This window comes from Mugil cephalus, chromosome 23 (genome assembly GCF_022458985.1).
Source record: "Mugil cephalus isolate CIBA_MC_2020 chromosome 23, CIBA_Mcephalus_1.1, whole genome shotgun sequence".
Taxonomy (NCBI): domain Eukaryota; kingdom Metazoa; phylum Chordata; class Actinopteri; order Mugiliformes; family Mugilidae; genus Mugil; species Mugil cephalus.
Window position 1 is genome coordinate 15467115 of NC_061792.1, and position 23934 is coordinate 15491048.

General features: G+C 52.1%; 1 protein-coding gene and 1 non-coding gene across 34 annotated transcripts; one reads left to right on the forward strand and one right to left on the reverse strand.

The window, feature by feature from the left end:
* The first annotated feature begins 192 nt into the window (after positions 1-192).
* Positions 193-22841, forward strand: LOC125000630 (CLIP-associating protein 1-A-like). Of its 33 annotated transcripts, XM_047576188.1 has the most exons (43): positions 194-505; positions 858-1054; positions 5167-5245; positions 5369-5472; positions 5723-5814; positions 6134-6209; positions 7366-7463; positions 7548-7618; positions 9806-9946; positions 10025-10101; positions 10180-10272; positions 10358-10503; positions 11621-11756; positions 11850-11920; positions 12012-12071; positions 12461-12538; positions 12638-12805; positions 12905-12957; positions 13035-13241; positions 13510-13521; positions 13805-13903; positions 13987-14190; positions 14514-14618; positions 14890-14946; positions 15371-15468; positions 15560-15583; positions 15821-16068; positions 16156-16219; positions 16851-16853; positions 16983-17146; positions 17242-17464; positions 17643-17738; positions 18043-18195; positions 18764-18870; positions 19011-19142; positions 19423-19570; positions 19647-19869; positions 19966-20019; positions 20098-20300; positions 20375-20503; positions 20884-21090; positions 21310-21426; positions 21520-22841. In XM_047576188.1, exons 2-43 carry the CDS (start codon positions 860-862, stop codon positions 21601-21603), a joined length of 4899 nt encoding a protein of 1632 aa, XP_047432144.1. In that variant the 5' UTR covers positions 194-505; positions 858-859; the 3' UTR covers positions 21604-22841. The 33 variants fall into 33 exon arrangements, with proteins under 33 accessions (XP_047432145.1, XP_047432147.1, XP_047432149.1 ...); XM_047576189.1 differs by lacking the exon at positions 16851-16853 and having other exon boundaries at positions 193-505; XM_047576191.1 differs by lacking the exon at positions 15560-15583 and having other exon boundaries at positions 193-505.
* LOC125003096 lies at positions 4236-4364 on the reverse strand. Its single transcript, XR_007111963.1, has one exon. It is a non-coding gene; the product is annotated as a U4atac minor spliceosomal RNA (small nuclear RNA).
* Positions 22842-23934: the final 1093 nt, after the last annotated feature.

A 23934-nucleotide genomic window follows, 5' to 3' on the forward strand; every position in this document is an offset into this window, starting at 1 on the left:
ATTTCCCCATTTCTGTTCTATTCTATTCTATTCTATTCTATTCTATTCTATTCTATTCTATTCTATTCTATTCTATTCTAATCTATTCTATTCTATTCTATTCTATTCTATTCTATTCTATTCTATTCTATTGTGGTCCTGCAGGGTGGGTGCAGTTGCTCGGTCCGGCCACCAGGGGTCGTTGTTCTGCAGACTCCTCCTCTGCGGGGTCTACGGGGTCTGACATGGGACAAGCTGGGGTTGCCTGATTCCGATCACTTTGTCGTGTTTAATTTGCAGTAAATGTCGTGTAGGGTCGTGGGCTGGGGGGCGGCGGAGGCTGGCATGGCCCCGGGTTTCTGAGCTTCTTTCCCGCCGGGCTGCTGGGCTCCAGGGGGCTGGAAGTAGCGGGGGTCCGTGGCCACAGGAAGCATCGCCACTTCGGACTTTTTTCTGGGAACGAGTCCTTCCATCCGGTGCGTGGATGTACAGCAGATGTGTTAGTTAATAACCCCGACACTAACAGGTGAGTATGTGTTGTGTGTGTGTGTAATGAGCTGAGAGTAGCGGCAGCCTGGTTCTCTGGTTCTCTGGTTCTCTGGTTCCTGGAGCTGGAGCTGGAGCAGGAGCTAGCAGCGGCGGCTAGCAGCGACATGCAGCTCCACAGCTCTAATACTGAGCCACAGGTCACAGCTATAGGGCCCCGTCACATTTAGGACCCGTAGTTTGGAAACTTGGTCCCACTGCCACGTTTCTCTGGTGAATTGTGGTTCCAGCGAGGCCTCAGAGGAGAAGGAGGAGAAGGAGGAGAAGGAGGAGAAAGGTCCAGGATGCTAGGAGGCTCCTCTGGGCTCATTGTGCCTTCTGATTTGCTGCAGCCATGGAGGTGAGCGCGGAGTACCTGCTGGAGCAGGTGATGCACAAGGACCTGGGGAAGAGGCTGCAGGTGGGGCAGGACATCGTGGAGCTGGTCCTGGACGAGGAGAAGTCCCCGGACCTGGAGCAGGACCAGGGTTTACTGGACAGGATGGTGGACGCGGTGGCCAGCTCCTGGGTCAACTCCAGCAACTTCAAGGTGAGAGCTGCACTGATGAGCGTTTGTGTACAACATTTCATTTGGTTGAACTCTGTGGTCGCTGGGATTCATTCTGCTGCTGGATCGATGCTTAGACGTGAGCTGAAAACACTGTGTGCATTTGTGTTTTCATGGCTCTGGGTAATGATTTGGTTCTGAAACTTGTTTTTCCTGCAGCTGTTGAACATGTTGCACTTTGATGCTGCTCAGAATAAAGAGTCTAAGCTGCTGCAGACACGTTTCCTCTGCTGCCCTGGAAAGCGGTGGCGCTGACGTCCCTGTAATGGGGACGAGGCTCCCAGGCGAACGTGGCCGTGGCTCAGAGCTTAATTTATCAGCACCATTAGCCCAGTTTCCTTCCCTCTGCCAGCGACAGCACAGGGAGGAGCACAGTGTGGACACCAGCTTCCTGCTCGGGAGGGAAGCCCGGCTGCTTTTATGGCTCCTGTTCATCCATCGGAGGCTTGTGATGGAAATTAAAAGGCTGTTGGGGCCAGTGATGAACACATTGATCACATCACTCTAACAGACACTGACTGATCAATACTCCAGTGGTTATAACACTGTTAGTCAGAGACGCTTTGCTTGTCTTTGTCATGTGATTCATTACTTTTAGAATCATTTAAAAAACAAAGCGTATCAGTGATTAATCAGGAAAATAAGCATTAGTTGCAGCCCTGCACAAATGACTTTGTTTCAGTTAAAGATGCTAGTAGAGATTAGCAGCTCAGCAGCCTGATGGCTTGTAAATAGTCTTTCGCTCAGAGGCTCCACTGGTCTTATTCCTGCAGCACTGGATGAAAGAGTCTTGGATGGAAGGAAGAATGTGGCTGCAGTTCCCTTAACTGTCCACCAGATAGACTTTATCATGACTGTACATCTCAGCATCCAAGGAAACATAGGAGCATAGGAACAAGAGCAACAACACGTCTAGAACGAATGAAAAAAGAGTTTAAATCTAAGTTGCACATAAAAGAAACAAGAAAGATAAAATAAGATTAAAAATAAAAATTTAAGTTGTATGTAGTAAAATAAGATAGAAAATAGTAGAATAGAATTAGCATATGAACAAATGTGCAAGAAATAGACGGAAGAATAAGGTGCAGTTCCGTTAATTCTCCACCAGGTGGCAGATATTTAAATTAAGGTGCACTTCCATTCAGTGTCCACTAGGCGGCGGATATTTAGCCACATACAAGAAACGCTCTAAAAAAACACAAGTAAAAATAAAAATAAAATAAGAAATAATGTACAGAATTGGCACGTGAACACATGTACGAGAAATGGAGACGGAACAAAGAGAAGAGAAGAGAAGAGAAGAGAAGAGAAGAGACTTTATTGTCATTGTACATCTCGACATACATTGGAATTGGAGCGAGCATCTCCTCTCCACTATAAGAACAAGAACAACGCGTCTACAATGTTTAAATAAAGTGGAATAAGAAAAAAACGAGGCTAATTCTAAGTTGCACATAAAAGAAACGATAGAAAAAAACAAGTAAAAAGAACCAGTCGGAGGATATTTAAATTATGGTGCAGTTCCACTAAATGTCCACTAGAGGGCAAAAGTCAAATATTTAAATATAGGTGCAGTTCCATTAAGTGTCCACCAGAGGGCAAATATTTAGCCACATAAAAGAAACAGTCTTACAAACCACAAGTAAAAAGAAACATAAAACCAGATTAAAATGAAATGTAAGTAATATCTGGTAACAGGGCGGCTCTGTTGTGGTTGTGGTTGTTGTTGTTGTTGTTGTTGTTATGGTTGTTGTTGGTTCAACTCTTCTGAACATGACGGGGAAAGAGGAGCAGGTTCTAAGGAGCCATGTTCTGGTTAAAGACGGGAGGAGAAACCTGTTCATCTCTGTCATTTACTGCTGAAACCTCCTCCTGGTCCTTTATGACTCTGTCCATTCTGAGGAGGTTTTTAGGATTTTCAGTTCTGGTCTTAAGCTGATGAATGAACAGCCTGTTCTGAACTTCCTTCATCCTCCTCTCTGCCCTCAACCCTGTCTCTGGGTTAGTTCATAGTACAATCTCCTGCAGATTTCCTCCTAAACTGCATCTTCTTCAGTAGCGACTGAAGCTACTAACTCACCTGAGGACGTAGGGAGTGAAATCAAATAAAGACGGAGGAGAGTACGGCCCAAAACATTAAGCTTTAAATATGTTTTAAAAGGAAATTGCTTTCTCACAGTAGCTTATTTGCACATAAAAGAAACACTCTTATGAACTACAAGTAAAAGGAAATATAAAATAAAATACAGTTATATGTAGTGAAATAAAATAGAAAGTAGTTGAAGCAAAAATGTTCACAATTGGCATATGAACAAAATAGAAATAGGGACTAAGGTGCAGTTCCTGTAGTTGTCAACTAGAGGCCATATATTTAATCAGGGTGTTGTTCTACTGAATGTCCACTAGAGGCCGTATATTTAATCAGGGTGCAGTTCTACTGAATGTCCACTAGAGGCCGTATATTTAAACCAGGGTGCAGTTCTACTGAATGTCCACTAGAGGTCGTATATTTAAACCAGGGTGCAGTTCTACTGAATGTCCACTAGAGGTCGTATATTTAATCAGGGTGTTGTTCTACTGAATGTCCACTAGAGGCCGTATATTTAATCAGGGTGTTGTTCTACTGAATGTCCACTAGAGGTCGTATATTTAAACCAGGGTGTAGTTCTACTGAATGTCCACTAGAGGCCGTATATTTAAACCAGGGTGCAGTTCTACTGAATGTCCACTAGAGGTCGTATATTTAAACCAGGGTGTAGTTCTACTGAATGTCCACTAGAGGTCGTATATTTAAACAGGGTGCAGTTCTACTGAATGTCCACTAGAGGTCGTATATTTAAACAGGGTGCAGTTCTACTGAATGTCCACTAGAGGTCGTATATTTAAACAGGGTGTAGTTTTAATGAATGTCCACTAGAGGGGGGGCATTTAAACCAGGGTGCAGTTCCATTGAGCTTCCACTAGAGGCCGTATATTTAATCAGGGTGTTGTTCTACTGAATGTCCACTAGAGGCCGTATATTTAATCAGGGTGTTGTTCTACTGAATGTCCACTAGAGGTCGTATATTTAAACAGGGTGCAGTTCCATTGAGCGTCCACCAGATGGCAGCAGAGCAGCTAATGCTTCATATTGTACTCGGATCGTCTCTCGGAGTCTTAGAGAGTTTCCAAAAATTGCACCGGGGCCGGAGCGCGGAGCTCGGCTGGTGCGCATGTGTCGTTATGGTGTCAGCAGGGAAGCTCTCACTAGACGTTCATTGAGTCTCCCAAACCACCCCATGACAAGGAAGGTTGAAGAGAGCGGCGCTGGGAGCTTTCTATAAAATCTACACCTCCTCTTCAGTCACGGTTTTTTTTTTAAGATCGTGTTTTATGTCCCCGGATGAAAGAATGTGAGATTATAACTCGAGTTTGTCGCATTTAGTGCATTTATTCGGGTTATTTTGCCGCCGTTGGAGTAAAAGTTCTTTCGTTTAGTGAGATTACCCAGAATCCTTTGCAGCCCTGCTTCCGCTCCATTGGATGTGCTACAGTCACGTGTGTTGTGGTGTCCCAGTTTTTTTTTTAAATAAACTTTATTAATAAATGCAGTAATTCAGCGCAGCGTCAACTGCTGAGGAGCTACAGACGTTTCAGAATAACATCTTACACAGAAACAGACTGGAAAGAACACTTAAAGTTCACTTAAAATCATACATTTTATCTTTTTCTTTCTTTTAAATGTTTAACCTGTGTATTATGTGAGAGAGGAATGAAAATTGTCAATAAATAAATCCTGTGTGTTTCATATGAGTGGGACGTGTAATAGTTCTAACATATTGATGAGCCTCATTTTAAAGAGGGAGAAGAGTTTATGTTGATCAGTGTGTCTACGTCTGTAATGTGCTATTTGGCTGCATGTGTAATGTATTAACGATACAGAATGACTTGTTTTTGGCAGAAGGATGAGTCAGTGGAGCCAAATATAATAATCCAAGCAGAAGCCAAGGGGCAGATTTCTTCCCATCATTTGGTAGAAAAAGGACAAAAGCAGAATAAAAGACAAACAGAGACCAAACCCTTCAGGCGGTAAAGTGTGTGTCCTGGTCCATCAGGTGGTGCTGCTGGGGATGGATGTTCTGTCGGCTCTGGTCAGCAGACTGCAGGACCGCTTCAGGACCCAGGTGGGAACAGGTCAGTACATGAGCTGCATGTCATTTATGTAGTGTCACGTCCTGCCTCATCACGAATGAATCCATCCGTACTTCATCCATCCTGTAAATGCTGAGCTGAAGCTGGTGTTCATGTTTGGCTCAGTTCTGCCGAGCCTCATAGACCGACTGGGGGACGCCAAGGACCAAGTCCGGGACCAGGACCAAGCGCTGCTGCTGAAGATCATGGACCAGGCCGCTAACCCTCAGGTACTCCCCCAGTACTCCCCCAGTACTCCCTCATAACTCCCCCAGTACTCCCCCAGTTCTCCTCCAGTACTCTCCCAGTACTCCTCCAGTACTCCTCCAGTACTCTCCCAGTACTCTCCCAGTACTCCTCCAGTACTCCTCCAGTACTCTCCCAGTACTCTCCCAGTACTCCTCCAGTACTCTCCCAGTACTCCTCCAGTACTCCCCCAGTAGGTGGAGACCACATGTCTTTGTGTTTGTGTCTCTGCAGTTTGTGTGGGAGCGAATGATGGGAGGCTTCAAGCACAAGAACTCCAGGACCAGGGAGGGACTGTGTCTCTGCCTCATCTCCACTTTAAATGTGTAAGTGGACTCATCAGGGATGGACAGATGGATGGAGGGATGATGGAGGGATGGATGATGGATGGATGATGGAGGGATGATGGATGGATGGATGGATGGATGGATGGATGGATGGATGGATGGATGATGGATGATAGATGGAGGATGGATGGATGGAGGATGGATGGATGGATGGATGGATGGATGGATGGATGATGGATGGATGGATGATAGATGGATGATGGATGGATGGAGGGATGGAGGGATGGAGGATGGATGGATGGATGGAGGGATGGATGGAGGGTTAACCAGCAGCTTTTGGACTGTGCTGTTGTTTCAGGTTTGGATCCCAGAGTCTGACGCTCAGTAAAATCGTTCCTCACATCTGTAACCTCCTGGGAGATCCCACTGGCCAGGTACATACAGCCTATATACGGCCTATATACAGCCCATATACAGCCCATATACAGCCTATATACAGCCCATATACAGCCCATATACAGCCTACATACAGCCTACATACAGCCTATATACAGCCTATATACAGCCTATATAAGGCCTATATACGGCCTATATACAGCCCATATACAGCCCATATACAGCCTATATACAGCCCATATACGGCCTATATACAGCCCATATACGGCCTATATACAGCCCATATACAGCCTACATACAGCCTACATACAGCCTATATACAGCCTATGTAAAGGCTATATACAGCCTACATACAGCCTATATACAGCCTATATACAGCCTACATACAGCCTATATACAGCCTATATACAGCCTACATACAGCCTATATACAGCCTATATACAGCCTATATACGACCTATATACAGCCTATATACAGTCTACATACAGCCTATATACAGCCTATATACAGCCTACATACAGCCTATATACAGCCTATATACAGCCTACATACAGCCTATATACAGCCTATATACGACCTATATACAGCCTATATACAGTCTACATACAGCCTATATACAGCCTACATACAGCCTATGTACAGGCTACATACAGTCTATATACAGCCTATATACAGCCTACATACAGCCTATGTACAGGCTACATACAGCCTACATACAGCCTATGTAAAGGCTATATACAGCCTATATACAGCCTATGTAAAGGCTATATACAGCCTATATACAGCCTATATACGACCTACATACAGCCTATATACAGTCTACATACAGCCTATATACAGCCTATATACAGCCTATGTAAAGGCTATATACAGTCTACATACAGCCTATATACAGCCTATATACAGCCTACATACGACCTATATACAGCCTATATACAGTCTACATACAGCCTATATACAGCCTATATACAGCCTATGTAAAGGCTATATACAGCCTATATACAGCCTATATACAGCCTATATACAGCCCATATACGGCCTATATACAGCCTACATACGGCCTATATACAGCCTACATACAGCCTATATACAGCCTATATACAGCCTACATACAGCCAGCACAGCTCTTTCTCCATGAGAGGAGATGCAGCAGCCGTAGCCGTAGCCTCTAAACCTGGTTGGCTTTGGTTGTAGGTGCGTGACGGAGCCATGAGCTGTCTGGTGGAGATCTACCGCCACGTGGGAGAACGAGTCAGAATGGACCTGGGAAAGAAGGGTCTGCCCCAGTCCAGGTGGGTCCACGTTCATCTCCGTCATGAAACCACTTTGACCAGCAGACCTCACCCTCTCCTCCCTCTCCTCCCTCTCCTCCTCAGACTCAACGTCATCTTCAGCAAGTTCGATGAGGTCCAGAGGTCAGGGAACATGGTGCTGTCCCCCGTGTCAGGTAAGGCCCCTCCTCCTCCCTCTTTGATTGTGGCGGCGCCCTGTTCTACGGCAGTAGGCGGAGCCTCCTCTCAGGTGAACTGGGAGGAGCTGCGGGGTGGAGGTGCATGGAGGAGGCAACCTGAGCCTCTGCCTTTGTGTCCTCCTCAGGTTGTGGAGGTTGTGTGTCCCGGGTCGGCTCTGAAACCCACGCTGAGTGACATGAAGCTGGTTTACGTCTGTGGTTAGAGGCTCAGCTTTCACTCCGCCCCCACCCCTGCCTCCACCCCCCCCCCCCGTGCATCTCCCTGCATCATTTTAAAAGCCGGAGAAAATAAATAGCTGAGAGAAAAAGGCCGTAGCTTGTTACTGAGCGACCAGAGCACAGGGACCAGAGAGGAAGGTCAGGAAAAACAGAGCCAGCCTTTTTATCCCAGCAGCCCAGGGCTCTTATTTTGTAGGAGTGGTGTCAGCTGTCGTCCCTACAGTCACAAGACCGGCTTGGAGGGGAGGGAGGGAGGAGGAGGGAGGAGGGAGGAGGCAGCTCTGAGTCGACTGTGGCTCTCGGTGACTGGACGCAGCGTTTGTCAGGAGACTGAACGTGTCGTGGTTTCAGGTAAAGACGCTTTTTACTGAAATATCTGCTCTGGTCTGAGTTAGCAGGATGCTACAGGTAGCTGGACGTAGCTGGACGTAGCTGGGGCTGAGCTGTAGCTGAGACTGATGAGGAACTTTTACCAATAATCGCAGCTGATCATCCTGAGTGCTTTGTGTGTGGTTCTGGGTCTGGGTGAAGGGTGGAGGTCTGGGTGAAGGGTGGAGGCCTGGTCCTGGTCCCGGTCCTGATCCCGGTCCTGGTCCCGGTCCCGGTCCTAAGGTTGCACGGTTGGAAAGCTCGTGAATAATGAAGGCTGCAGACACAGGAGATGAAGCTTGACGTCTGGACTCAGATAACAGGAAGACGCTCTCGAGCGGCCGGAAGACAGGAAGCAGACAGGAAACAGGAAGTGAGGCTGAAACCACAACAATAATATAAATAAAGGTCTGCATAAGGACAGCAGAGCTCCTCCGTCCTCTCTCGGCTTCATGGAAGCAAACAGCGAGCAGACTGAGGCTCTGAATGCTCTCCCACGCTCCCTGGCCTCACCTCTCCTCGTTTAGTGAATGTGCATCGGACAGATCAGCTGTCAGACTCAGTCCAGATCCGGGTCCAGATCCAGCTCAGGAGGAGGTGATTAGAACTAGAACCGTGACATTAAAACCTCCTGACTGAGAGAGGCAGACGGAGGAGGGTGTAAAGGGCTAGGGTGGCGCCGCCTGGTGGCAGGTGTGGGAACAGAGGGGGGTGTGGGAGCTCTCAGGTGTTTGTTCCTCTGCTGGAGGATAAGTTATCTCTGTGGAGCAGCAGTGACCTTCCTGCTTCCTCGTTGTTGACTCCACCCACCAGCTCCTCCCCCTCCTCCCCAAACAGCGCTCGGTTCGTCCTCTGTCTGACCCCTCCTCCTTCCTGAATCCATCCTCTGCTGCTGAGACGCCAGCGAGGACCCCTCTGGAGCACATGCTGCCTGGCAGGAGACGGGGGAGGCTCGTCCTGGTCCCCCCCCATCCTTCCCCTCCTCCCCCTCGTCCCCCTCGTCCTCTGGAGGTGAAGATGTGAGCGGCGGCTGACATGCTGAGGAAGCTGGTGTGCAGGCGGCTGTGCTCCTGTAAGCTGCAGGCAGGGAGGCTGCTGCTGTCTCCTCTTACGCTGCTCTTCTTCTTCTCTGGTGCTGCTGCCGGACTTTAACCTCAGTCGTTTGGCTTCTGTTCCTGTTTGGTTTAGTTGTTGTCCTCGTGAACAGTTTGTTTATGTGAGCTGAAGGACGCCGTCCCCTAAGATGGTCTGTCTTCTTAGACTCCAGGAGTTTCTGGTCCTGTCTCACTTTGATGTGCTAAAGGGGTTTTATTGTTTCCTTTGTCTTTTCCTCTGGAGAATAATCAGATTACATAACGGAGAATCATTGAGTTCATCATAAGCAGAGGAATTAACATTTGTAGCAGCTAAATAACGTCTGTCCGTGGACACAGGACTAATTGTTGTGTTGTTAGCTCGTTATGTTGCAGGAATGCCGGCTATGTCCTCTCCGTCAGCTGCAGTCAGGATGCCACCACCCGCCTGCCTCTTCTAAATAGTTTGGATACTTGTGATTTCTTTCCCTTCTTCCTCCAGACAAAAACTTTGAGGACGATGACTCGGTGGACGGCGGCCGCTCCTCGTCCTCGTCCAAAGGAGCCTCTGTGTCCGGGAGGAAGGCGGTGAGCATGGGCTCCTTCAGACGGCCCTCGTCCTCCTCCGGCAGCAAGTCTGCAGGTCAGAACGGACACATGTGAGGTCAGTGAACTCATCAGGAGCTGATTGATGCAGCTTGTGTCTTGTTGTCGTCCTCAGGGAGGGACAGCTCTGCTGCTGGAGCTGTGGACGAGGACGACTTCATCCAGGCGTTCGAGGATGTTCCCACGGTGCAGGTAGGAGGAGTCACGTGGACCTCACAGGCTGTAATGAGGCTCTAATGTAAAGTGTGAATGGTCATCATGTCCCTTCAGATCTACTCCAACAGAGAGGTGGAGGAGGCCATGACCAAGATTCGAGACGTGCTGTCGGACGACAAGAGGGACTGGGAGCTGAGAGTGGCGGCGGTAAGGAGTCCTGACCGCCCCCCCTGGGTTTGAGCTGTCATTGAGGCGGGGGGGTCCGTGCTGATCACTGTGTCCTCTCCTGCAGCTGAAGAAGGTGCGTTCGCTGATCCTGGCCGGGGCCGTAGAGTTTGATGGCTTTCTGCAGCAGCTGAGGCTCATGGAGGCGGCGTTCAAACTGTCCGCCAAGGACCTGCGCTCTCAGGTGGTCAGAGAGGCCTGCATCACTCTGGGGTAAGACCTAGAGCTGCAGAGGCTACGCTACAGAGGCTATGCTACGCTACAGAGGCTACGTTACCCTACAGAGGCTACGTTACCCTACAGAGGCTATGCTACCGAGGCTATGCTACGCTACAGAGGCTACGTAACGCTACAGAGGCTACGTTAAGCTACAGAGGCTACGTTACAGAGGCTACATTATGCTACAGAGGTTACGTTACGCTACAGAGGCTATGCTACGCTACAGAGGCTACGCTACAGAGGCTATGCTACACTACAGAGGCTACGTTATAGAGGCTACATTATGCTACAGAGGCTACGTTATAGAGGCTACATTATGCTACAGAAGCTACGTTATACTACAGAGGCTACGCCACAGAGTCTACGTTATTTTACAGAGGCTACATTACCCTGCAGAGGCTATGTTATGCTACAGAGGCTAGTTATGCTACAGAGGCCATGTTGTGGTACAGAGCCTATGTTATGCTACAAAGGCTATGCTACAGAGGCTACGCTACAGAGGCTACATTGTGCTACAGAGGCTACTTATTTTCAGGGCTAGTTACCCTGCAAGAGCTACAAGCTAATATGTACGAGGCTCCTACAGAGCTACTTGCACAGAGCACGCTTACAGAGGCTACATTGTGCTACAGAGGCTACACTATGCTACAGAGGCTACGTTATTCTACAGAGGCTACGTTATGCTACAGAGGCTACGCTACAGAGGCTACGTTATTTTACAGAGGCTACATTACCCTGCAGAGGCTATGTTATGCTACAGAGGCTAGTTATGCTACAGAGGCCATGTTGTGGTACAGAGGCTATGTTGTGGTACAGAGGCTATGTTATGCTACAAAGGCTACGCTACAGAGGCTACGCTACAGAGGCTACATTATGCTACAGAGGCTACGTTATTTTACAGAGGCTATGTTACCCTGCAGAAGCTACGCTACAGAGGCTACATTATGCTACAGAGGCTACGTTATTCTACAGAGGCTACGTTATGCTACAGAGGCTATGTTATGCTACAGAAACTACGCTACAGAGGCTACGCTACAGAGGCTACATTATGCTGCAGAGGCTACTGTAGTTCTTCCTGTTGCGTTCTAAAGTCAGTGTTCCCTCTCCCCAGCCACCTGTCCTCGGTGCTCGGCAGCCGCTTCGACCACGCAGCAGAGGCCGTGATGCCGGCCCTCCTCAACCTGGTCCCCAACAGTGCCAAAGTCATGGCCACCTCTGGAGTGGCCGCCATCCGCATCATCCTCCGAGTACGTGGCAGCTCTCTCTTTTTTAATGTGTAGAGACAGGAGCCACGTGAGCCACGTGAGCCACGCTTCACAGGTTTGGTTTTTGTTTTGCAGCAAACACACTACCCACGTCTCATCCCCATCATCACCAGCAACTGCACGTCCAAGTCCGTGGCTGTCCGGAGGTCAGAGAGTCACAGGGTTAATATGCAAACACCCTTCTTTCCTTTAAATGTCCAAATATCATTGTTAAAGCTTCTACGTGCTGGTTTGCAGGCGCTGCTTTGACTTCTTGGACCTGTTGCTGCAGGAATGGCAGACGAGTTCTCTGGAGAGGTGAGTTTTAGTTTCAGAAACCTGTAGAAACAGACCGTAAATATAAAACCAAGAGAGGCCTAAAGCTCCGGGTAGAGTCCATCTTCTACCCTGTGAAGTAACGTGACACCGGCCGTCTCGAGGTCTGCCTCAGCGGTTACCATGGCGATGCCAGGACCGTCTCTGTCAGCCTCCAGAGGCCTCATTGTGTTTCTGCTGGCTGCTTCCTGCCTCCACCACCACCACCACCACCAGGCAGAAACCTGAGCTGAACCCCCGGTGTCAGGAGAGCTCTCTGGTTCTCATCGACCTCTCAGAGTCTGTCTCACATCAGAGAGGCTCTTCCTCTTTATCTGTTCTTATAATGCTCCTGTGTGAGTTTTGTGTGAGGTTGTCTTGTGGCTTCGTAGACACGGAGCGGTTGTGATGGAGACCATCAAGAAAGGGATCCACGATGCGGATGCTGAGGCTCGGTCTGTGGCCAGGAAGTAAGTCACACCTGAACGATTCACCAGATCCAACGCAGAGTCCTCGTTCCCTCACAACCGTCCTCCGTCCTCTCCGTCCTCCATCCTCTCCGTCTGCAGGTGCTACTGGTCTTTCCACGGTCACTTCAGCCGGGAGGCGGAGCATCTGTTCCAGGGCCTGGAGTCGTCCTATCAGAAGGCTCTGCAGGCTCACCTGAGGAGCGGGGACAGCGTGGCGTCTCTGCCGGCCTCGGACCAGTCCTCGTCCTCGTCTCAGGAGAGCCTCAAGTGAGCCTTCTTCTCTGACTGTCTGTCCCTCTGTGGACGTTGTCGTCTGTCACAGATCTTTGTGTCTCAGATCTTTGTTTCTTCTGCGTTGTGTCCCAGTCGGCCTCTGTCCGGGAGGAGCGTCGCTGGAGGCAGCAGCAGCAGCAGCCGACGTAAGGACAGCGCGTGGACACGTCCTCTGATTGATCTGATTTGCAGGTTTAAGTGAGTGTTTTGTGTCGTCGTGCAGCCAGGGCGGCCCCCTCCTCCAGGACGCCCGCCGCAGCCTCGTCTCCCGGCTCTCTGCAGCGCTCCCGCAGCGACGTGGACGTCAACGCCGCCGCCTCCGCCTCCGCCTCCGCCCGCACCAGGATGCCCGCCGTGCCCTCAGCGGTGGCGGCAAGTTCCCCCTTCAGCTCGGCCTCGGCTCTGCCCCCTGGGTCCTACGCCTCACTGGGTAAGACTCCAGAAGCCGAGGCCTCTGGATGCTCTAAACACTCTGAAATAACTGAATCTAGCCTGATGAGATCATCTGATTACATATGTTAGACGGAGCCTTGTCCAAGTATAATCTGATGACACGCTCCCTGTCCAGATCAGATTTGCTGCCTCCCAGCTGTGTCCTCCCCCATCCCTCCCCTCACATCTAAATCTTAACCTCTTGACCCTAAAAGCCTGTCGTTCTCTCCTGACCTCCTCCTCCTCCTCCTCCTCCTCCCCCTCAGACGGCTCGGACGGTAAGAACAGAGCTGCTGTGTGTCGTGGTGGTGGTGGTGGTGGTGGTCTGTGATGGAGGTGTCAGTGCATGGTGTGATGGCGTCCAGAGAGGAGCTCCACCGTGTCTGACCACCTCCTGTCCAGCTCATGTCGAAGCTGTGGACGATGTCAATCTGCTGCATGTGGTTTATGTGGTGCTGTGGCATGTCTCACCTCCATCTGTCCTCAGGGCTCCCGGCTGTGGACGTTAAACCTCGTCCGTGTTAGGACAGTTTAAATGCCCGTGTCCCTCTGCCTCTGCAGGTCGGGTGAGGACGAGGAGGACGAGCTCAGGGAGCGGTCCCTCGGGGGCGACGGACAGCCGAGGGCGTAGCCGGGGGAAGGTGGTGTCCCAGTCTCAGCGTGAGTAGCTTCAGCTCCAGGACCTGACGGATCTGATCAGTCTAGTCCAGAATAACTTAAACCCGTGTCCTCCTGTGATTCAGCCGGCAGTCGTTCTGGTTCTCCTGGTCGCCTGCTGGGCTCCACCTACGGCAGGATCCCCAGGCCCACCATGGGCACCGCTGCCACGTCCGCCTCCGCCTCCACCTCCGCCTCCGCCTCCACCGGTCTGAGCGACAAGAGCCGACCCCGCGGTCACCGCAGCCAGGGCTGCAGCCGAGAGACCAGCCCCAGCAGATCAGGCCTGGGTGAGGACAGGCGTCAGTACTAAGCTGAGCTAGCAGCAGTCACACAGGATGTGAGGACCTGGTTAGAGCCGGGAGCCCTCTGGTTGTTGACCTGAGTGTAGTGAAGGTTCTTCCGTCCACGTCCCCTCAGACCACAGTAGTCCTGGTTCCTGCTCTGTCCTTGTACTAATGCCGTCCCCGCCTCCCGCCCGACTAACCGTCTCTGCAATGTCTCAGCGTCTGCATCAGTGCTACGAGCTAAACTCTCCCCCTGCACTGCTGTCTGTCCCTCTCTTGTCCCTCTTGTCTCTCTTGTCTCTCTTGTCTCTCTGCATCGCCTCCAGCCCGGAGTCGAATCCCTCGCCCCAGCATGAGTCAAGGCTGCAGCCGCGAAACCAGTCGCGAGAGCAGCCGTGACACCAGCCCTGCCAGGGGTTTCTCCCCCCTGGGTGAGTACGAAGCCTTGGACCCTCCCCTCTTCCCTAAAGACAAATTGAAATAAAGTTGTGGAAAGTTTGATTAGCGCTGATGTAAACAGGCCTCTCTTGTCTTCGTACCCTGCATGTGTGTGTCTAAATGTTGCAGCCTCTTCCTCTGCATGCTCTGCTCCTAAAGCAGATTCTCTTCTAATGATCGTCTCATTAATTAGTAAAGACACGGCGCCCGTGCTGCTTTACTTTGGCTGCAGCTCTCAGTTAAACCTTGTGGTCTTTCCTGCAGCGACGCGCCGTCACTCCCGTTCTACCAGCGCCCTGTCGTCTGCAGAGTGCTACTCAGGTGACCAGTCTGAGGGTTCAGGTTCATCATGAAGCTTTGAAACATGAATCATCTCAATCATTTATGTGGATAAAAGACAGTTTAGTGCACGGCTCAGTCTTTGTTCAGTTCATCTCCTTCACCTGCAGGGGGCGATGCTGACCCTCAGTCCCACACTCATTCCCTTTATGTTGCTCTGATGGTTTCGGCTCTGCAGGACGTTTATGTCTTCATGTTTTGCCGGCTGCTCACACCTGTTTTGTTCACATTATGCTCACTGCTCCATTCAGGTTGGATCTGGTTTAAAGACCATTGGCCACCGTTGTTTCCTATTACGTTACACCTGAGAGTGTTTTTGAACAGAACCCAACCTGGAGAATAGAAGTAGACGAGTCGTGTCATGTGATGTCTGCTGGTCTCACTCCCTCTGCTGACCTCTCCTCAGACCGACTGTCCCATCAGGCTCGGATCTCGGCCTCCGTTAACGCCATGAGGATCCTGAACACCGGCACAGAGGTGGAGGCTGCCGTCGCTGACGCTCTGGTAAGACCTGACTTCTGAGACCAGCTAGAGAGACGTTGGTGTGGTCCTGCACTAACTCCCTCCATGTGTGCTCTTTCTCTCTGGGCTCCAGCTCTTAGGAGACTCGAGGAATAAGGTACAAACAGAGTTGATGCATGCAGCCTGACCCTGGATGAGTGTGCAGGTGCAGATGCACTGGTTTGCTCTGCTGTTTGCAGGAATGTTGTCTAGCCCAGACTAACGACCTACCCACCAAACATAACCTCCTCCATCTTCACATCACACCTGCATGACCGTGTAGCTGCATGCTAGGTCTCCTCAGACCCCTCCCCGTGTGAACACCTGTCCTCCCTGTGTGTCCTATCTGACTCAGCGGAGGCCCGTGAGGCGGCGCTTTGAGTCTCCAGGCATGTACTCTGACGACGACGCCAACAGTGACGCCTCCAGCGCCTGCTCCGAGCGCTCCTACAGCTCACGCAATGGCGCCATGGCTCCACACTACCTGCGCCAGACGGAGGACGTGGCCGAGGTCCTGAACCACTGCGCCAGCGCCAACTGGTCTGAGAGGAAGGAGGGACTGGTGGGGCTGCAGAACCTGCTCAAGGGCCAGAGGATGCTCAGGTGGGACAGTAACCTTCAGGCTGGTTCCAGTCACAGTCAGAACAATAATAATAATAATAATAAATGTGCTGCCTGTGTCTCTGTCAGTCGGGTGGAGCTCAAGAGACTGTGTGAGATCTTCACCAGGATGTTTGCAGACCCTCACAGTAAGGTACTGACCCGCTGTATGCCTCGCACATCACCCCCGTTCAGCACACGCTCAGGAGACAGGAGTTTAACTACAGGTCACAGGCCGGACTAACTACAGGTCACAGGCCAGACTAACTACAGGCCGGACTAACTACAGGCCAGACTAACTATAGGCCGGACTAACTACAGGTCAGACTAACTACAGCTCAGACTAACTACAGGTCAGACTAACTACAGGCCAGACTAACTACAGCTCAGACTAACTACAAGTCATAGGCCAGACTAACTACAGGTCAGACTAACTACAGGTCACAGGCCAGACTAACTACAGGCCAGACTAACTACAGGTCAGACTAACTACAGGTCAGACTAACTACAGGTCACAGGTCAGACTAACTACAGCTCAGACTAACTACAGGTCAGACTAACTACAGGTCACAGGTCAGACTAACTACAGGTCAGACTAACTACAGCTCAGACTAACTACAGCTCAGACTAACTACAGGTCAGACTAACTACAGGTCACAGGTCAGACTAACTACAGCTCAGACTAACTACAGCTCAGACTAACTACAGGTCAGACTAACCACAGGTCAGACTAACGGTGTGTTTTTTTTGTTGCATGCTTCGTCGTTGCTGTGAACAAACTCCAGAGAGTAAGTGTTTCCTCGCTCCGTCCTGTCTGGTGTCAACTCACTGCTCAAAACATTCCTACTCAAACTCCCTGGTCTCTGGCTCATCTCCTCCTCCTCCTCCTCCTGCTCCTCCTCCTGCTCCTGATCCAGGTCTTCAGCATGTTCCTGGAGACTCTGGTGGACTTTATCTTGCTGCACAGGGACGACCTCCAGGACTGGCTCTTCGTCCTCCTCACACAGCTGCTGAAGAAGATGGGAGCCGACCTGCTGGGCTCCGTCCAGGCCAAGGTCCAGAAGGCCCTGGACGTCACCAGGTGAGCCGCCGGCCTCCGAGACCCCGGGGCGGACTCTGAGGGCGCAGCAGCTTACCAGAACCCTGTCCCCTGTCCCCTGTCCCCTGTCCCTGCAGAGAGTCCTTCCCCTACGAGCAGCAGTTCAACATCCTGATGCGCTTCATCGTGGACCAGACGCAGACGCCCAACCTGAAGGTGAAGGTGGCCATCCTGCGCTACATCGAGGCTCTGGCTCGACAGATGGACCCGGCCGACTTCGTCAACTCCAGCGAGACTCGTCTGGCCGTGTCCCGCATCATCACGTGGACCACCGAGCCCAAGAGCTCCGACGTCCGCAAGGTGGGAGGACGGGAGGGGACGGGAGGGGACGGGAGGGGACGGGAGGGTGAGGGGAGGGGACGGCGTTTCAGTGCCTCCTCCGTCTTCCCTCCATTCCTTTTCTGTCGGGTTGTAGTTTGAGTCACTGTCCCTTTGTGTCCTCATGTGTCCACCTCCTCCCGCTCCACCACGCTCTCAGACCCTTCATAACTGGGCGGGGGAGGATTTCTCAGGGCGACCCAGCACCGTGGCCTCTCTGCCTGGGGAGGGCAACCTGGAGGAGAGGTGCAAGCAGGTAGATTCTCCACCGAAGAGCATGAGCGGCGCTAATAACCCGGTCTAACCTCCACAGGAAGTGGACTTTAGGCTCCATCTGTATGGACTGGGAGTGTGTTGGGGTTAAAGGTCATCGGTGGTGTGTGTTTTCATTCATCTTCTTCACACTCACACCTTTAACACTGACCTCTGAGTCCCGTTCTTCTTCTAACAGCGCAGCGTGAATGTTCATGTAGCTCACGGAGTCAGCCTAAGGCCGGGGGGGCGGGGGGGGGTTTTGTGGTGTGGTCTGGTTTTCATCCTGTGCCCCCGTGTCCCTGCAGGCGGCCCAGGTGGTGCTGATCGCCCTCTTTGAGCTCAACACCCCGGAGTTCACCATGCTGCTGGGGGCTCTGCCTAAAACCTTCCAGGACGGGACCACCAAGCTGCTGCACAACCACCTGAGGAACGCCAGCGCCAACACCGCCGTCGCCATGGTAACACCCCCCCCACCACCCCATCCAACTACAGTCAGAGTTAGGGATGGGTTCTTCTGAAACGGTGCCGAAAGAAAACATACTAACTTTGTCCAAAAACTGAGACTTTTTTTATTTTTTAGGGCGTTTTGTTCTGTGCAAGTTGAACAGAATATTAATTTAAATAATATAAATACAACTAAGAGACAAATGAACCCATATGTTGCCCAGTCTGTGTCTTCTGACCAACGTTTGGCCTTAGCCATTTTCAGGGTTCAACTCCAAGGAGGCTAAGCTAATTAAAAACTCACTGGCAGCCAATGCAGTCTGGTTACTACCGTTAGCATCTGCACCGTTAGCACCTGCACTGTTTGCATTGGCACCGTTAGCAACAGAACTATTAGCATCAGCATCATTAGCATCTGCACTGTTAGCATCAGCACCGTTAGCATCAGTACCGTTTGCATTGGCACCGTTAGCATCAGCATCATTAGCATCAGCCTCGTCAGCATCTGCACCCATCTCTACCCAGAGTGAATATATTTCCTGAAAGCTCTCACTGAGTTTTTTTTTTTGGGGGGGTGTTCAGGGGTCTCCCAGTAACTCGGCTGGTCGGACGCCTCCTCGTCAGCCCAGCAGCAGGAGCAGCCCCCTGACCTCCCCCACCAACTGCTCCCACGGGGGCCTTTCTCCCAGGTAACCTGACCTCCCTCTGTGCCTTTGCGAGCAGCTCACCCTGTGCTCCTCCATCACCGCCACTACTTCCTGTACTCTACTAACTCCTCCTCCTCTTCCTCCTCCCCCCGCCCCTCCTCTTCCTCCCTGGCTGGGCGTAGCCGGCTGTGGGGCTGGAGCGCAGACGGCCTCTCCAAGTTCCCCCCTCCACCTTTCCCCTCTCCTCTTCCTCCTCCTCCTCCACCTGCCGCCCCCTCCTCCCTCAAGGCCCTGCAGCGAGCTTACTCACCCAGGTAACACCCCCCCCCCCCCCCCCCCCCCCCCCCGTTCCTCCCTCAGTCTCTGTCCTGTCCCTTAGCCTGGTAGACCCAGACCCTGGTGACCCTGGTGTGCTGCAGCCTCCATCCAGTACCTGTGTGTCTGTGTGTGACTCACCTGTCCGTCACCATGCACGGCTACGCTCTACCTGTCCCCTCCTCCACCCGCCCCCCCAGTCATGGACAAACCTCTGCAGTTAACTGATGATCAGACCTGTCCCTCCTCCTCCTCCTCCTCCTCCTCCTCCTGCTGCAGCCTGATGGAGTACGACAGTGAGAACCTGAACTCTGAGGAGATCTACAGCTCCCTCCGCGGCGTCACTGAAGCCATCCAGAACTTCAGCTTCCGTAGCCAGGAAGACCTGATGGAGCCTCTGAGACGGGACGCCAAGAGGGACGGCCTGGTGAGGACGCCCTCTAGTGTCAAGGTGAACCATGTGTCCTCCTCTGCTTTAGTAACTCCGCTGGTGTTTGTCTCAGTCTGGAGTCGGAGCGTCCTCGGAGTCAGACCTGGTGGACGGAGGACGCACCGCCCTGGACAACAAGACGTCTCTGCTGAACACCCCGTCCCCGCGCTCCTTCTCAGGCCCACGCTTCAGGGAGTACAACCCCTACAACTACACGGACGGCAGCATGGGCGCCGCCGACAAGTCCGCCCTGAAGGAGGCGCTGTACGAGGACGCTGTGGAGCAGCTGAGGGACGGTGAGGAGCCGCGGGAGGACAGAGGACAGAGGACAGCGCTGCGAGGCTGCTGCTGGTGTTTTGTGTCATTAAAGGTGTTTGTGTGACTCTGTGCAGGTCGACGTCAGGAATGTGGAGAAAACAAGATCCTGAACCCCAGAAGTTTCCCCGGTAACTCCCCCACACTCAAGGTCCACACTCACGTCTCTGAGCTGCGCTAACGCCCTCTGTCCTCTGTCCTCCACGTAGCTGTCCCCGCGGAGCAGCTGGAGCTGGTGGGGGAGCTCCTGAAGGAGGTGTCCCAGGGCCAGGCAGGGGAGCGGGGCCCGGAGGAGCGCCGAGGGACCCTGCTGGAGCTGCTGAAGGTGGCCCGGGAGGACAGCGCCGTGGTGTGGGAGGAGCACTTCAAGACCATGCTGCTGCTCCTCCTGGAGACCCTGGGAGACAAAGACGTAAGGACGGGAGAGGCCCCGTGTCCCCCGTGTCCCTCCGAGAGCGTTCTGTGAAACCCTGTCCTCTGTTTCAGCACACCATCCGAGCCCTGGCCCTGAGGGTCCTGAAGGAGATCCTGAGGAACCAGCCGGGCCGCTTCAAGAACTACGCCGAGCTCACCATCATGAAGACGCTGGAGGCTCACAAGGACTCGCACAAGGAGGTGAGGAGGCATCCGTGATGTCCTGGTCTGCATCTTTACTCCCTCCAGGGACCTGACACTAGAAAAACTAAACGTCTTCTTTCAACAGGAAGTGGTAGCTTTCATATGTGGATCATCTCATGATTTATATTGTAGAGAACATATGAAGCTGAGCACAGACTGAACAGTGAACGGCCTCTAACCAGTTAAATGTTAAATTTGCTCGTCATGTAACTAAATGAGTAGGTTTTATCCTCTGCTACCACTAGATGGCAGCCTGTAGCCCACTGGAATGAAGCCTACAACTTAACACCAGCGACCAGCAGGAGCTACACTGCAACAAAAAACAAGGGGTGGGGGGAGAAAATCCAGGTCTCACCACCTCTTTGTCTTATGTGAAGGTGGTGCGGGCGGCGGAGGAGGCCGCCTCCACCCTGGCCGGCTCCATCCTCCCGGAGCAGTGCATCAAGGTGCTGTGTCCCATCGTGCAGACGGCCGACTACCCCATCAACCTGGCCGCCATCAAGATGCAGACCAGGGCCATCGAACGCATCACCAAGGAGCCTCTGCACCAGCTGCTGCCTGACGTCATCCCTGGACTCCTGCAGGTGACTGAGCTCCCTCCCTGGTCTGGTCTGGTCTGGTCTGGTCTGGTCTGATCTGGTCTGGTCTGGTCTGATCTGGTCTGGTCTGATCTGGTCTGATCTGATCCGATCTGATCTGATCCGGTCTGATCTGGTCTGGTCTGGTCTGGTCTGGTCTGGTCTGATCTGGTCTGGTCTGGTCTGGTCTGGTCTGGTCTGGTCTGATCTGGTCTACTGTTGCAGGGCTACGACAACACGGAGAGCAGCGTGAGGAAGGCCAGCGTCTTCTGCCTGGTGGCCATCTACTCTGTGATCGGGGAGGAGCTGAAGCCCTACCTGGCTCAGCTGACCGGCAGCAAGGTGCCCCGGCTCCGTGGCTCTCCATGATTCACCAGGAAGACCAGGGCCCCTCAGACCACCTCCTCTAACCCTGCTCCTGTTTCCCTCCTGCAGATGAAGCTGCTCAACCTGTACATCAAGAGAGCCCAGACCTCCACCAGCAACAGCAGCAGCTCCTCAGACATCTCCTCCTACTGACCACCAGCTAACACTTAACCCACCTCCACCTCCTCTCCCTGCTCTTGAACAGCTGATCTAATTATGCGGGAGGTAAGGCGAGCTAGGCCCTGCTCCACCTCCTCCTCCTCCTCCTCTACCACCACTACAGTCCTGAGCCTTAAGACTTCCTGATGAAGCTGCTCTCTCGTTATCAGTATTCATTAGTTGACTTGCTTTGACACATCAGACCTGGTCGTATGAATGTACCACAGATACCACAGATACCACAGATACCACCGATACCACTGACACCGCTGATACCCCAGATACCACCGATACCACTGACACCGCTGATACCCCAGATACCACAGATACCGGTGATACCACCGATACCACTGATACCACCGATATCTCTGATACCGGTGATACCACTGGTCCTTATGGAGCTTTCAGAATGTTCCTTCCTGGTTTTTACGGTGACCGATCATTTGGCTGGCCAATGATTAGAAGAAGTTTTAGCAGCGTGACACTCATCAGCTGAGCTTCTCTTTACCTGGTTTCTACCTGGGCTCTACCAGGCTCTCCTCCTCCTGCTCCTCCTCCTGCTCCTCCTCCTCCTCCAGACCATCCTAGACCAGCGTCCTGGTAGAAGTCCGTCTTTCCAGATATTTTATCCATATTGTGATAAAATGTCACGAGGAATCCAACAAGCTGTGACTCATGTTCTCATTCTCACGCTAAGTTTTATTAGCCTCACCAGCAGCTGTCCGCTCCAGGAACCAGTCCAGGTAGAACCAGACCTTTAAACAGGTGTCACATGAACCTAAACTCTGAACTGGACCTTCACTGCTGTCAAGTCCCGACTACTGTCAGAGAGTGGCTCCCTGATACTGTAAGATAGACACTATTTAAATGAAGACATGTGCCGACGTTAGCAATAAAGCTGAAGCTCTTTTGTGTTTTAGAAGTGGCCCGTGCTGCAGCTGCTCATCATGACCCTGACACTAAGCACCAGTCACGCCTCACAACCCCCCCCCCTATTTAATCAGACTGATCCAGAGGCCCCCCCCTCCACGTCTGCATGCAGGAACCATCTAAAAGTCAGCGTACTAACTCTGGGGTGACCCCACAGGGCTGTAAATAAGCTTCGGTGCATGCCCCCCCCTCCCTCCCTCCCCCTCCTGTTTCATTTCATATTTATATTCCTGTCTGTGACTGTACATATTTACTCGTTCACCTGTGGTAGACTTTGAAATAAACGATCAGACTTCTTCTTCTCTGGTGTCTCTTTATTTCCTGCTGGCGTTCTCGTGTCCTTATTGTGCAGGTGTGCTGAGCGGCCACTAGGTGGCGCCCTCTGTCCTCTGATCCCTGCTGCTGCCGGAGGCTCTTTGTTTGTCCCAGGTGAGAGGAGTGTTTTTTTCCACGTGTTTTGTCTTTAACAAGGGACTCATTAATAAACGGGGGCGTCTCATTGGCTGATCAGAGCAGGTTGGGGGTGGGAGCTTGGACCACGTCTCAGCGGTGGCCTGTTCATCAGTATGCACACGATGTTGAAAATTAATTTCATCAGAGCTGCTCCTGCGCCGCCTCCTCCTGCGCCTCCTCCTGCTCCTCCTCCTGCTGGAGGGCCCTCGTAGTGCATGATTAGCGTGCGTTTCCCCGTCCTGGCTGGGAGTGGCGGCTGGGTCGGGAGGTCGTGCAAATGAAAGAGAACAAGTTCATTGTGAGCTGACTGGCCCATAAATCACGGGCCGCTCTCTATAAATCACGGCAGATGGCAGCGAGCGTGCCGGGGCTCCTGGGACCGCCGTGCATGATGGGAAGGGCCGGGCTGCGCTGCTGCACAAGCGCTGGGGTCACTTCCAGTTTGCGGGTGAGGAAGACGTGAGGTGTGGTGACCCGCTCCTCCTCCTCCTCCTCCTCCCCCTCCCTCCTCCCCCCCGTCCCTGCAGCTCGGCCCGGCCTCACCCGGTGACACCCGGACCCCGGAGGTCCACATGGCGCCCCCCTCTCCTCGCTGGCCTCCACTTAACAGGTCTAATGTGGCTGTTTAATATGGAGACAACTCCATCCAGCTGCTCTGAGACCTGTCAGCCTGACACCAAGTGTCCACCCAGGAGGGGCCCACTCCTCCCCCTCCTCCCCCTCCTTCCTTAGTCCTCATGATTATTTAACAGAACAGGACTCACCTGCTCAGCTGCACGTGTCCCTGGTTCCTGCTCCAGGATCAGACTCTGAGGAAACTAAAGAAACGTCAGGAGGAACAACCAGGACGTAGCTGTAGCATCGACTGATTGATTCATTGACTGGTTGGTTGGTTAATTGGTTAATTGATTATTAGGTTAATTGACTGGTTGATTGATTGAT